This window comes from Indicator indicator, chromosome 1 (genome assembly GCF_027791375.1).
Source record: "Indicator indicator isolate 239-I01 chromosome 1, UM_Iind_1.1, whole genome shotgun sequence".
NCBI classification, from domain to species: Eukaryota; Metazoa; Chordata; class Aves; order Piciformes; family Indicatoridae; genus Indicator; species Indicator indicator.
Genome location: NC_072010.1, coordinates 117695708 through 117710848, shown reverse-complemented (window position 1 = coordinate 117710848; position 15141 = coordinate 117695708). Strand labels below are relative to the sequence as shown.

The following is a 15141-nucleotide window of genomic DNA, read 5'->3' as shown; positions in this document are numbered from 1 at the left end:
TTTTGGATAAAGAGACAGAGACTCCAAGCTTTGTGGGGAAAAAAAAAAAAAAACAAACCAAAAAAACCTGTTACCAAAACCCAAGTGCCTTCAACACTAGCTCTTAGTTTTTAAATGAAACACCAAAGGATGTTCTATTCTAATAAAGCCTGCTGTATATTCTGGTAGTGACCTTCACATTTGAAGAAATGTTCTATAAATCCATATTTCTTTTTGTACTAGGGGAAAATAGTTCAAATGTAATAAAACAGCTGAGTAATAGCAGAATTTGTGACTGTATAGTAGGCAACTTTTCATTTTTCAGATTCAGTTGTACAAACTAATACCTGGAAAAGTAGTGGGTGTTTGAATTTACTTACCTGAATACTCATTTAGCAAACATCTTCAGATACAAGTCTAGATACAGAGTTAATGTCATTTGAATATTAGTTTACACATAATATAAATCAATGTTTGACAATATCAAAATCCCATTAAACAGTGGGCCCTTCTTATGCTGTTATCAAATATAGTATATCACTGTTGGATAGCTGAGAATCATAGAATGCTAGCACAGGCTTGTTTATTAAATTTGGTCAGTTTTCAGACCTTCCAAATAGGAATACTAAACATTATTTTTCCTCTCTGGAAATTATTAGGTTTTTTTTTTTTTTCTTTTCCTCCCTCCTGCTTAATACAGTCATCATCCCAATTCCTAGTGAATTTATAAAAATATTTTTTATCCAATAACCCCATCAAGGTAAAAATAGGAGTTTTTATAGCAAATGATAAACAGGCTCACGGACTATGAGAGAAACTAAACTTATTTAAATTGCCATACATTCGCTACTGGATCACACATCAACGTTTTCTTTTTTTTATGTTGTGTTGCTGTCCACCTCAGACTAGCAGTTTTTAAGGTGCAGAAGCATCTTTCAAATATATGCATCTAACTTAATGATCAAGTTCCAAACACTAGTGTCACATGCTTTAAATTTACATCACCTGCCCATCAAGAGCTGTGTTAAAATACAGCACTGATGGAAACTGCAGAATTCTTGAGAAATTGCAGCACTTCCAATTCAAAGACCAAAGGGGTGCTTATGTGGTTCGTTATATTACTAGATATAATTTTCAGAACTAAGAAACAGAAATGAAAAAAACAAAAACAAAACAAAAACCCCCCACATTTGAAAGAAGTTGCTGCACCTGGAAAAACACTCTTTAAGCTTACTATGGAAATACAAAAAAGTGCACCCTTCTATATCTACATATAAAACATATTAGAAATAAAACTTGTGTAAAATGTTTGCTGTGCAAACTATAAAAACAGTCAGTCAGTCCATTTTTTTTTTCCCTAAACATTTTGTCACACTCTCTTGCTTCCTACTGCAGAGAATCACTGTTATCCAAGACCAGCCCACTGATATTTGTTGTTGAGAGATCTCCTCCATCATCTTCACCGCTGTCTACAGACTCATCCTCACTTTGTCCTGCCATCATAACTTGCTGGACAGCCAAAGTAGCACCATCAGATGACAAAGACTGGAGACTGTCTACATTCATGTTGACTGGAGCTGTGATTGTTACAACAGCACCTGGAGAAGCACAACCAAGGTACTTTAGCACATTTCTTGGTTTCTAATTTTAAGTAATACATATTTATATATAATAGAGTTTGTTTCTAATTAATAGGAAGAAAACCTAAGGAACCAAATTAAAATTTATATAAGCTGTCAAACACTTAAATATCAGGAAATGCAAGAATTAAATTGGCCAAAAATCTTAGACTTAGCTGTGTTATGCACACCCATTACACCAATTCTCCAATCAGATCACCACAAGACCATTTCTGCTAAGTATTCCAGCTTAAATCACTGCAGAAATATGGGCATGTTCTTGGAGATTTAAGGTGACTTAAATGGATAAAGCTAGATCCAGTGGGCACTGAGGGAAAAGCTGCTACAAACTCAAAAGTAATAAAGCAGTAGGCAGCAGGACAGAAAGGATGCTCCTGAGATTAATGTAGTTATCTTTCCTGAGTCCATTCGTTCCTTCTGATGCGAAGGAAGTTACTTCAGTCAATGTCTCTATTACATTTCTCTGCTTCTCTGCAACTCAATGTTCAAAAAGGTAACTCATGCTTCACTGAGGAACATACAGAACTGCAGATGCCCAGTCCCTCCAGCAATCACAAAACTGCAATTGCAGTCCAATCAAACAGAGTGGTACTGATGCTCACACACATACTGAGAGAACTTACTTGAACATCTAACCTTTGTTCTGTTCTGTCATAATTTTTTAAACAAAAGCAACAGTCTCTCAACAGCACTTCCAATAAAACATCCCCCAAAACAGACAATTTTTAAGGAGGGAAAAACTGGCATATTTTTGGTTTGTTTTTTTTTTTTATATGAAAATACCAAGAAATTCCCCTCCCCCTAAATGCATCAAACTCTCCATTTCCCTGTTACAGAGAAACTAACTTTATTATCTGTGATTTAGCCATTATTCCTTACCATCTGACATTGTGAGTTCATTAGATTGCTGCTGAGCAACTCCTGAGGCAATAGAGTCAGGCCAGAACCTCTGAACTGGTCGGTTCTGAGCTGTTTTCTTCTTTGTTTTTGGAGTTTCAGAACAACTGGAATCCAGCATCGGCTGAAGAATTCTCCTTCTAGCATTGATAAACCTAAACACAGTCAAAGGTAAGAAGGACTTACAACCACTCGGCTATAAATTCTCAGATTTACAAAGTATGCAGTGTGTGTAGAAACAATAGAAGAAAAAGAAAAATCACAAAAACAGGGAAGAAAAAATTCTTGTCCCTCTCCTCTTGGCTTGACATTCATTTTGCTGTGTAAAACTGCTCCTAGAACACCAGCATCCTTTGATTTTGACAAACTAGCTAAAAAAGTACTTCCATCATTCTGCTGCTAGCAGCACTTTTTCCCACACCTCAGAAGGAGAAATTCTCCAGGCAGTATAACAGATGTGCACTTCAAAATCTTATTAAAAATAGAGCACCAGAAAACTTGCTGACAGAACAGCTCAGAAAGCTGATACTTCTCTCATTACAGTTCACCTAAAATCTGGCCCCTGCCTAACCTAATTTGTTTGGTCTGGTTTCATTTACTTCCTTAAGCTCCTGCATTAATTTTCGTAAGGCTCCTTGGCTTTCCAAGGTGTGGTTTCTGATTATTGTAGCATGCTAATTGCTACCCTTCCCCTTTCCACTGTCAAAAAAGGAAATAGTTAAACCAGGTCTCACTTAGCTACCAAGTAAAGCAAATCAATTTCAATGTAGCCAGCTGTGGCAAGATGCTACCAGTAAAAATATTATCCCTTGCTAAATCTGACAAAACACATCTAGGACCCTTCTTTACCTGCAACTGAAGAAGTAGCATGTAGCTGGCAGGTCCACATAGCAGAATGCAAAGCTTTGCAGAGACATTAGTCAGATCCCTCTATCATGTCACACAGGCATAACTATGCTGCTCCAGTTTTGGAACCAGTGTACTGATGCTGTCTTGAATATTTCCCTACTGGACCCCTCTGCAGCCATGCAGAGTGTCATCTTTGAAACCTGAGGAAGATCCCTATTATACTTAGCTACAATAATTTTAGAAACCAATACCACAAGCAGAATAGGATGAATGTTGGCACCCTTGCTCCTCTCTCTTGCAGGAACGAGTGTACTACCTTAAATATCTAATGAAGATAAGGCATTCCAGAAGCAAATTGAATCATGAACTAGAGGAGTTGAGCTACTGACACTCTCCATTCAGACATCAGTGCTCAGAGGAAAGCAACCTTTGATAAGAGAGGAGAACTAATACCTGTTGCCAGAAACTTCCTAAACATTTGTAACCATGATCACAAAAAAGCACTTTTCACTACACCTTTAAATGTTAATTTCTTCACTTGCAAGAGAGACAAGAGTACTCACATCTTTTTCAGCAACAGAACAGAATGTAAGTCCTTAATGCTGCAAAGTTTTCTGGTGTCCTTATACATTTAAATGGCACAAGAATTATTATAACTTACTATAAAAATAATACGCTTTTGTATCAGTGCATAAGTTTTGTCTTTTTATATGTATGTGGTCACATATATAATGTTAAGTTCAATTCCAGGTTATACTCTTAACTATTTCTCTAGGTTGTAAGCCTGTAGAGACAATGATAGACATTAAGTAAGAGTTTTTACTCTTACCAGTTGTTAACTTGGAGTAGTGTCAGATTTGTTTGTGCTGCAATCTGTTTCTTCTCATCCTCTGTTGGATATGGATGCTAAACAGAACAAGAAAGCAAACAAAAAAGGCCTGAGCTTGTTTCATCTCCTCATCAAAAATAAGGACTCCTTCATTATAACTGATTAAAGACACTAGATTAAGACCATCTGACTCATTAAAACCCAAACTTTAGAAACAAACTTTTACAGATAAAAGTCATTTAACAAAGAGTGCTTTACTACACAAAATTTATTTTATCCTTGAAAGTGTGTATGATACCATTAAATTGCTGATATGTAATTCAGAGGAAAAAGCTTCTTCTGGCTGAAACTCTTTATTAAACAGCATGATCTCTGGGCAACACAGCATGTGATATGATTTGATTAGTTATGCTGCCTAAAGGCACTGTCATGTGAGAGTACTGAGATACATTTTTTAGTTAAATAAAGCTACTTTAACTAAACAGACGAAGAGAGTGTATGTAACATAAGAAGAGTACATGCAGTTTCCCTATGTCATTTGTCAGTTGTGAAGACAAAATACCAATCAACTCAACACTCTGATACAACTTCAGACCCGTTTATCCTTTCAGGATATGTATTTATGCAAATCAAATCAACTGACATTAGACTGTGGAACCACTCCAAATGTCTTCAAGGAAAACTGAACTGAGATTACACAAATGAAAACAGAGTAAATTATTCTTCTTTATGAAGCAAAATCACAACAGACCACATTTGAGCTACATAAAAACCTGTGACTGCGGATCATGTTCAGTCCTTACCCCTATGTGCTGAAAAAGCCAAGATCTCATCACATTCGTAGCATGCTTGGGAAGAACTCCTCTTTTATTTTTTGATGAGCCATCATCTTGATGCAAGATGCCTAGATCTTGGTTTAATTGCAACTGAAGCTGCACATATAATTTTAGAAGAAACAAGGCAGTTAGCATAGTAACAGCAGTATTCTGTATCAGTGTGTGAATAACTCATTTACAGAAGGGAATGAAAAGAAGTTAGGCTTGGGGTATGCTGATTATAAAAAGCTACTTTAATTGCTAGGGAAAAGGCTGTATCAGGTTTCTGTAGTTTTCACATTTCATGTAACTTCTGTTTTAAGAATTACAGCTATTTTCAGGCTGTGTATGTGATCCTGTGACAACAGCCAAATGTTGATTTGCTGTAATTTAGAAATCCACCTATGTAGCACTTGTCAAGTTAATGATACTCTGCACTAATCTACACCACTCTAGGGATCTGATTGCCTTGCCACTCTATGTAGTCATTCACACATGTGAAGAGCAATTGAAAACCATGATGCTAAATACACTGCATGCAACAAACCACAGAAGCTGTGAAATAAGTGCTGATTTAAACACTTAAAAGTAAAATTCATTATTTTAGTAGAGGTGCAAAAAAAAGATGCTAAAAGTCCTGCTAAATAATAGCATCTAAATTCTCAAATAAGAAGAAGGTATTATCTAGTACCATCCTTAATTCATTTCACAACTCTCTTACTATAATTTTCCTGAAGGTTCACATTTCTTTTTCACTTCCTATGGATACATCAAATAATTTGCACATCAGTTATCTGAACATTAGGGAGTATCTTCTTAGATTCTTACGCAGAGATAAGAAGAAACAGCTATCAACTGCACACGAGAATATTTTAGACACCACTGAAATAATTCTAAATCAGGTTTTTCAGACAATACAGAGCATTTTTTTCAAGTCAGTCACTGTGACTATGTCTTGAATGAAACAAGTCTGAAATGAGGTTTAAGCTATCAAATTACAACAAATATATATTTGAGCATGTTTTTATTTCCAAAATAATGACTTACATTCCAAATAATCTACTTGTATACAGAGGCTTTATAATGAACTTTCAATAGCTCTCCCCGAGTATTTTTCCCTACCTCACAGCATTCTGAAGCCCTGAAAAAGAATTCGGAGAAGAATTTCTCATGGGTGACAAAGAATACATATCCAAACCTATGTATAGGTGGGTTTGGACTTTCCTACTAACATCAAGAACAACCACAGGTGTGTGTATATATTATACATACATATATTATTTATTTTATATATATATATATATACACACACACACATGTAAAATCAAGTCCTTTTTTTTTTTAATTTATAGCTACAGGCATTATTTTCCACTCAGTTGTTTGGGGTTGGTTTGTTTGGTTTGTTTTTTATATCTGAGGTATAAAAGCTTTTTTCTTTAAAACCATTTCAGTCTAGGCCCATAATCTTGCATCTTTCTTTCTGAAAGGTATCTGAGGACAGAACCACTTGCATTCTACAGGAGAACATGGGTAAGTACATATATGTTACAGACAATAAAAAGAAAAATAATAATAATAATACTCTATGCATACTTTTTTGGTTAGAAGGTCAGAAGGGAGAAGAGAAGATGAGTCAATGATTACCAACAGATTTTATGCTGTGGAGATGTCAGCTCCTCATTTACATTTTTAATTGACTCCAGACTCCTTGAATATTTGATTTACTGCTTCCTGACCCAAGAGAAAGCTAGGAAGGTTCTCCATAACTGAAGATAGTCTAGTTTTCATGTTTCATTGTCTTTAGTTGCTTCATTGAGCTCTCTAAATCTAACTCTTAAGAGACTCCCCAAAAGAGCATTGGCCCTTACCTTTATTAGGGTATGATATAACTGAGCCCAATGTGAGGAGCTCTCAGTCTCAGCTGAGTACTTTGGAGTTTTTATGGTAAAACGCTTCTCTAAATACTTAAATTCTGAAATATGTATAGGTCCACAGTACTGATGGTTGTCATCATGATAAAAAGTAAAATTTCTGACAACAGTAGTGTGACACTATAATGTAATATAGTGCATCTATCCAGTCATAAGCCTAGTTCAACTCCTACAGCAGTGCTCATGCAATTTTATGTACGTTATTATACATGTGCACACAGAGCTCATTCTGACAGCCTGTCAAAATTAAATCAAACCTCTTAAAACCAGTGAGATATATCTGAACCAAGAATACTACCTCACGAAGCCCATGAAACAAACCTGAGAGTTCTGGATCCGAATAGTCCCAGGTGACAGTGCTTGTGTCACCACTTGACCTTGTGGAGTGACTACAGTGACTGGCTGATACACTGTACCCCCTTAAAATGAAACAGCAACGAAGATTACAGGTAAGTAAAAGACCTTCAAATATTGTTCTCTTTAAACACACAAACAAATCAGCACTGTAGACAACAAAACAGTTTTTGTTATATCAACTGCATTTTTCTAGTAAACACTTAAGATGGGCTCTTTGCTACACTTTTTTTATTCATTCACAAAAACCTGTATGAAATTAGCTTGTTTCCCTCTATTTTAGGCATTCTAAATCTATTTCCAAAGGAAAATGCTATTACTGTCACGCTATAACCCAGCTGATTGTTCTAACTGAGCTAATTCTTCAGCCAAGAAGGGTCCCAACATCAAAATCACATCAATGTGTGTCAAGCAGTTAGTGCAGTCAGCTGAGTGACACCTATGTGTTCGGGGTCAACTAAGAATCTTGGTGAATGACATAGAGGCACCAAAGCCAAAAAGCACATATTGTGTCTCAGGATAAACCCCTCTGCAAGTATATGCTGAGAAGCAGACTGTATTGCTTTGCTGAATTTGTAGTCAAGGCGTTTTTCTGTTTGTTTTAAAACCTTGCTTAGAAACAAGATAAAACACAGCAGTTCACACACCATCTCCATATAAGAGGAGAACAACTTCTACATCAAGGATTTCACAGATTTGTACCTGTGGTTCTGAACTCCATAGAGCATGAAACAGCTAGCAAATGCAACAGTTTAGACAATGCATGCTTTTGTCAAACAAAACTATCTTTTTGAAGGAAAAAAACAAAAACAACCCCCCCCACCCTAGTCTTTGAAATGTCTTTACAAAAGCAGAATTGCACAGAAAGATCTCTTAATGTGTAACCTCACCTAACATGCATACTTGGTACACACATCAGTTAAACATTCAGAAACCAGTAAGGTGTTTGACTCTGTAGCAACAACTTTAACAGTAGAGTGAAAATGCATTTTAGAAGTATTTGTGTATTTTTGGTAACAACTATGAAAGCAAACAAAACAAAGAGCAAGGTGCCAGTTTTTCTTTTCTGTGTCATACCTGCTACTGTTGCCATAGTTACATTTCCCTGCTGCAATGCTGATGCTGGCACCATAATCCCTTGGGGACTGAGTGTGCCTGCAATGGCACTTGGAATTTGCTAGAAAAATAAAACAATTAGTTGCTTGCATTTTCCTTAATTTTTGGGTTTTTTTGCGAGAAAATAAAGCATGCTTGTGTAATTTTGACTCTAAAAGTACATTTGGAATCTAATCACAGGATTAACTTCAAAGAGAAAAAGACTTCATTAGAGGTTCATCATTACCTACATTAACTTTCTCATTATCACCAACCATTACCTTTGAAAACCCTCATGAAAACAACTGTTAGAAAAGACATAAAAGTGTCTTGAGAAATTTTAGGAGAGAAATGATTCTAGGTATGTAAATACTAAAAGAAACAGTTTCTAAAGGCACAAGGGAAAAAGAACCTATGAAATGGACCTTTGATGCTCTTATTACAAGCATCAAAGCTTTAGAATTTTAGTTCCTGCCTTAATTCCTTCAATTTCAAAATGATGCATGGTATGCTTTATTCTGCTCAGGATAGTTTCTTACTCAACCCTGACCATGCAACCTCTTACGCATTCTGTAATACATATGAATAAACTCTATTGTTACAAAATGCAAATTCAGTCCCTCCTGTCTCTACAAATGCCTGTAATGGACACACACCAAAAAAAAAAAAAAAAAGTGGAAGTTGTTTTTATTTGATATTAGACTCTCCACACTTCAGGAGTCCAAACAATAAAGTTTAAAAGTCACTGAGGCTTTTCAGAATAAATAGCATCAAACATATTAGTATGACAGAGAAGGTCCATCTGCTAAGACCTAGTACCCAGCAGGTACTCAGATGGCGAGGCTCACTTTCCAGCATCTAACAGCAAAAGCATCAACCCTAATGTAATCACTGTTGTTAATTAACTGCTGATAATTTGCTACCAAAAAATGCAATTGGTTATTGTTTTTGGGTAATGTCAACCATACATAATCTGAGGTTCACATGTACAGAAATGGATACTGTTCACAACTACATCTCAAATATTGCAACTCTAATCCACCAGACATTGTCTCTTTGTTCCAGAATACAGACTGCATAAAAAGCATTAGCCATCTCAACAGTTTAATGAAGCAGACTAGACTAAGGAGACCTTCCTAACAAGGAATTACTGTTTCTTCTCCTTTGTTTATTCTGTTTTCTAGCCTTCATCCAAAAGAAAGAGCAAATCCAGACTATTCTGAGTATCTCCATTTGCTGTACCAAGGGAAAATCATAGAAGACAGGCAAAGAAAGTGACTCTCTGTTCTGGCACATTTCAACAAATTTCTCCACACAGGTATACACAAAAAACCCCACAGTTCTTTCTAGTCTTAATAACTGATTTTGAGAAAGTGAAAGACACTGCAGAAACTCTGTTAGTAAACTAATAGCAATAGAAATACAGTATAACTTTCTAAGCTAAAAGCTACTTTTTAGTGTATTTGAAACATACCTGAGATTGCACAGGTGAATAAGGACTTCCAGGCTCTCCACTTAATAGAGTTTCACTGTTCATTTTTGTCTTCAGGCAGGCAATATAACGACTACAGAAATCCTTGCAGAGTTCATTAACCTTTTCTAGCTCAAGTAGATGGATACGTAGAACTTGGATTGCTTTTACCATCTAGAGGGAGAATTGGAAAATAAAAATTAGAAACAAAGTAACTGCTAATTTAAAAACAGTTAATGTGAGATCTAAGCAAATGCTAATTTACAGAAACAATGACAATCCAATTAAAGAAGAGTTACTAACTGCCAAGTGGTGACTAGAGTTCTTTAGCTCTGACTGTTATGTTCCTGAAATGCAAAAGGAATCTGTCTGTGTATACATTCTGTATCCTTTCACTGCACAAGAAAACTACCATACAGGGAAAACAAACATGACAATATAATCTATAGGAACATAAGAGTATAGTTACCGTGCACATGGTACATGAAGCCTGTGTGTCCATCTTTATCCCATCATACAACTGTGGGTCCTACACCACACAAGACCAAAAGGGAAGGAAAGTAATCCCATCTACACATTTCAAAAGCGTGGTTGGAACAGGCTTGGCAAGCGATAGTTGTCCTGAGCTACGTATCAGAAATACCAGGTTCAGTTCCACATTACACCCTGACCCAAGAGAACCAGAAGTGGACAGATGAATTTGGGATACACTGAGAAGACTCTCCTGTGACCTAGCATAAATATATCAGATTGCTACAGAGGGTGAAATGTACAGGAAGTTGCCTCACCTACAACAAAACCACAACAGATTTTACTTCTCTGTAAAATTAGAATAAACAGGTTCCAAAGTTCATCACACTGTTCAACAAAGCTTGAAGTAATCAGAGTTCTTCAGTCCTAAAGCTCTGAAGGTCCTCTGCAATTGTATGACAGAGATTAACAGCTCTGGGTAAAGTAATTTAAGAACTTTCAGGTGAGAAGACCATTTCTGAACTAAAAATCTTTAAATAAAAAGCACTAAACCAAATAATGCATCCATGCTTAAGCAAAAATTTAAGTACAGGAGACATGTTTGCGATAAGAATACTTATCATGCTTGCTGAAGGAAAAAGATGCAGAGGCTTGGATAGCTAATGGTATTACACACTGCATAAAAATAGCCTAGGTGATTGTAAGGGTCATGGCAGAAGACCAAAAGCGAAAATCAAATCCATATGGTCTGAATTTTCATGAAGCAGTAACAACTTGAGGACATTCAAATACATACATAACATATTGGCAAAGTAAAACTTTAATACAGCACGTCATTCCCAACATTTTCTTGCTATACTAGATCTCCAAGAAAAATATCCTCCAGTTTCACCAGACTGGATTATAATTTTAAAACATGGTTTAGAGATTGATTTTAGCATTATTTGTAAAAAAATCTGTCCTGTATGGAAGTTCATTTACCTGGCCAGAACACTAAGTTACTTAGCTTATTAAGCAATCCACTTACTAATTCTAACTGAAAAAGTCAACAGGGACCTGAAGTTGTCTTTTTTTCAAAGCACCTGAAGGAGATCAAGGCAGGCAAATTCCTGTATGTACTCTCTACTCCCCACCACGATGACTTGATCTTCTGTTGTGACAAATCTTTTCCCTCTTTTTTGCAGTAAAAAGACAATTTACTACTCCATTGCAGGGATATCAGATTATACAAAAGGAACAGAAAAAAATACCAGCGTATGCAGCAGCAGGGGAACAGACAGAATGTGAACAGCCTGTGGACAGTGCAAACTGAAACCTTAAGGGATACATCCCTCCCTGGAAGCTGGGTGAAAAACATGGAACAGGAAACTTAACAAGCTACAGAATATACTTCAAGTCCCATAAGCCCTGGCCAACCCCTTCCTGCCATGCAATGAGGATGATGTTAGCATGGTGTAGAGTATATCATCCAGCTGGCACTGTGCCACTGCAGGGGGGAGAGGGAGGAAGAAATAGCCCTGCCCCTTCTAGTGGGGCCAGTCAGTCAAAGTCAATACATTATCTGCCCCTTATTCTATACCATCATGCTCAGCAGCAATTAACATCATACAACATACATTATTTGCTGTCTACTCTCACCCCAAGTAAGATCACCTCGAGATTTGTCCATCCTCCTGCATCACCCACCAGGTACACCCAGGTCCCTGGGCAAAAGCAATCCCATGGGTTCGCCTTTACCTGAAGCAGGACTAACCCAGACCTTTTTGCCTAAAATATTCATGTGAATCATGGGAAATCTGTCTCTTTCTACAGCACATGGCAGTTTGGATCAGGCAGGGCCAGCTCCATTAGTAGGTCCTCTGGAGTTAACCAGCCCAGTGGCTTTTGCTAGATATGCATCCTGGTTTTTAAAGGTCCCTGCTCTGACTGCTCTGAGGATGGTTTTTAGCAGGTTGTTGTAACGTTCAGCTTTCCCAGCAGCTGGTGCGTGACAGGGGATGTGATACACCCACTTGATGCCATGCTCCTGGGCCCAAGTGTCTATAAGGCTGTTTCAAAAATTAGTCCCACTATCTGACTCAACTCTTTCTGGGGTGCCACGCTGCCATAGGACCTGTTTTTCAACGCCTAGGATGGTGTTCCAAGCAGTAGCATAGGACACTGAATATGTCTCCAGCCATCCAGTAGTTGCTTCTACCACTGTAAACACACAGTGTTTGCCTTGACAGGTTTGTGGCAGTAGGATATAATCAATCTGCCAGGCTTCCCCATATTTAGATTTCAGCCATTACACCTCATACTGCAGAGGCTTGGCCTGTTTGGGTGCAGCACTCATTTCACATTCATGGATAACTTGTGCACTCCTTGATCTTGAGCCCATCTGTATGTTGCATCCCTTCCTTGATGGCTCCTTCTGGTTAGAAGGCCCCACCAAGGTAGAAATAATTCACCTCTATGTTGCTAGTCCACCTAAGCCACTTTAATCTTAGCAGCTTGATCTACTGGATGGTTGATGTTGTTGAATGGCTCAACTCTTGTGTACGTGGGTATCCACATGACATACTTTGACCACCAAGTTCTCTGTTTAAGCAGCAATAGTTTGCTACAATTCAGCTGCCCAAATGAGTTTACCTCTGCATTGCCAGTTGTTTTCCTTCCACTGTTGTAGCTACCCCCCACAAAGCATTTGCCACCAGCCAGGAGTCTGTACAGAGATAAGAGTGTTGGCCATTTTTCTCACTCAGCAATATCTGAAGCCAGCTGGATGGCTTTCACCTCTGCCAACTGACTTGATTCACCTTCCTCAGCAGCTTCTGCACCCTGTCACGTGGGATTCTATGCAGGGGTCTTCCACCTTCAGTGCTTTCCCCCAATGCAGCAGGACCTGTCAGTGAACTGGTCAGGTCGCTTTTCATTTTATGGTGGGGCCTCCTCAGCATGTGTCACCTCAGTTTCCTCTGGAAACATCTCAAAAATCTCTGCCTTCTGGCCAGTTTCTGATGACTTGTAAGATTCCCAGGCAGCTAGGGCTTCCTATTTGAGCCTGTTGTGTCATCAGTGCGATCCACACAGCTTCACTTCCATGACGGGTAGAGGAGACTCTTCCTTTGAACATCCAGCCCAGCACCATCAGTCAGGGTGCCAGAAGGAGCTGTGTGCTCCAAGCCCTGGCCAATCCCTTCCTGTCATGCAGTGTGCATGATGTGAGCATGGTGTAGAATACACGATCTAGCTGGCATCTCCCAGCCCTCATCCCTTCTAGTGGGTCCAGTCAGCTTAAACCAATACAGACAGCAAAATCCTTTGATACAATAAGCACAAAGCCCAGAGGTATATAAAACAGCAGTCTTCTAAAACTGCCCTCAACAGTGCTTGATGTTTAAATTGTGTTTAATTACCTTTAAACACAACCTAGTTAAACTATGTAAATTTAAGTGGATTTTAACACAAAAGATATTCTGCTTCTGAACAGAACAATTGTTCTGTAGTACTAAAATAGCCAGAGAGTTCAGGGACAAAAAGAAAAAAAAAAAAAAAAAAGCTATAATTATGAAATTCATCCCATGTAGTAGACCAACACAGAGCACATTTATTAGTTAATGCCTTAAACATTCAGCTAGAACTTTAGTAACAAAACTATGCCTTTGGTCACATAATATTTGACCAGATTAGTAATTAGTTTTGCTCAGTCAGGAGTATTTTTTTTTCTTTCTGAAATAGCTATCCAAATTGATATTATTTATCAGCATTTGTTTGGAGGAAAAGCTAAAAATCCTTCCTTCAGTGTAGATTTGGTTTCAAACTGATCGTTTATGCTTGAAGAGAAAAACTAAATTACATTAAAAATTGACCATAAACCAAGAATTAGTAACACTTAGCTTTCTGCAGAACCACACATAATCACACTACTCTTACAGGAAGCTGTGCTACTGTGGTTAAGGTGGCAAACAAAACTTTGTAAATATGCCATGCCTGTCACCAGGACTGACTTACTCATTTACAGCTACACTAATTGTGGCCATATGGCTCCTAGTCTCTTGCAGCATGGATAGACTGAACAAATTTCTTGGAAGAAGCTCAATTTTCAGAACCATAGAATCACCCAGATTGGAAGAGACCTCTAAAGGTCATCTAGTCTAACCCCTCTGCAGTAAGCAGGGACATCCTCAACTAGATTAGGTTGCCTAGAGCCCCATCAAGCCTCCCCTTGAATATTTTCAGGGACGAGGCCTCAACCACCTCTTAGGGCAACCTGCTCCAGTGCTCGACCATTCTCATTGTAAAGAATGTTTTCCTAACATCCAATCTACTCTAATTTAAAACCACTGCCTCTCATCCTACCACTGCAGGCCTTCGTAAACAGTCTTTCCCCAGCCCTCCAGCACCCCTTCAGGTACTGGAAGGCTGCTATTCAGTCTCCCTGAAGCCTCCTCTACTCCAGGCTGAACAACCCCAGCTCCCTCTGCCTGTCTTCACAGGACAAGTATTCCAGCCACCTGATCATTTTCACAGCTCTCCTCTGGCCCTGCTCCATCAGGTCCATGTTCTTCCTGTATTGAGGGCTCCAGATGCAGTACTCCAGGTGAGGTCTTACCAGAGCATAGCAGAGTGCCAGAATCACCTCTCTGGATCTGCTGGCCACGCTTCTTTTGATGCGGCCCAAGCATAACTGGCATTCTGGGCTGCAAGCACACACCATCTACTCATGTCCAGCTTCTCGCCCTCCAGCACCCCTAACTCCTTTTCCTCAGGGCTGCTTTCTATCACCTCCTCCCCCAGCCTTGAAACTAATCTAAAAATCAAGAACTTA

The 15141-nt window shown here is 38.3% G+C and overlaps 1 protein-coding gene across 2 annotated transcripts in view; it reads right to left on the bottom strand.

Moving 5' to 3' along the window:
• Positions 1-652: 652 nt before the first annotated feature.
• PKNOX1 (PBX/knotted 1 homeobox 1) overlaps positions 653-15141 on the bottom strand; it is a 43024-nt gene continuing 28535 nt past the window's right edge. For both annotated transcript variants that reach the window (XM_054390494.1, XM_054390502.1), the window contains exons 6-12: positions 9864-10034; positions 8372-8471; positions 7262-7359; positions 4998-5126; positions 4195-4271; positions 2499-2671; positions 653-1577 (exon numbers count right to left, since the gene is read on the bottom strand). In XM_054390494.1, coding sequence (XP_054246469.1) covers positions 1366-1577; positions 2499-2671; positions 4195-4271; positions 4998-5126; positions 7262-7359; positions 8372-8471; positions 9864-10034 — 960 coding nt within the window. In that variant the 3' untranslated portion in view covers positions 653-1365. The remainder of the gene's footprint in view (positions 1578-2498; positions 2672-4194; positions 4272-4997; positions 5127-7261; positions 7360-8371; positions 8472-9863; positions 10035-15141) is intronic.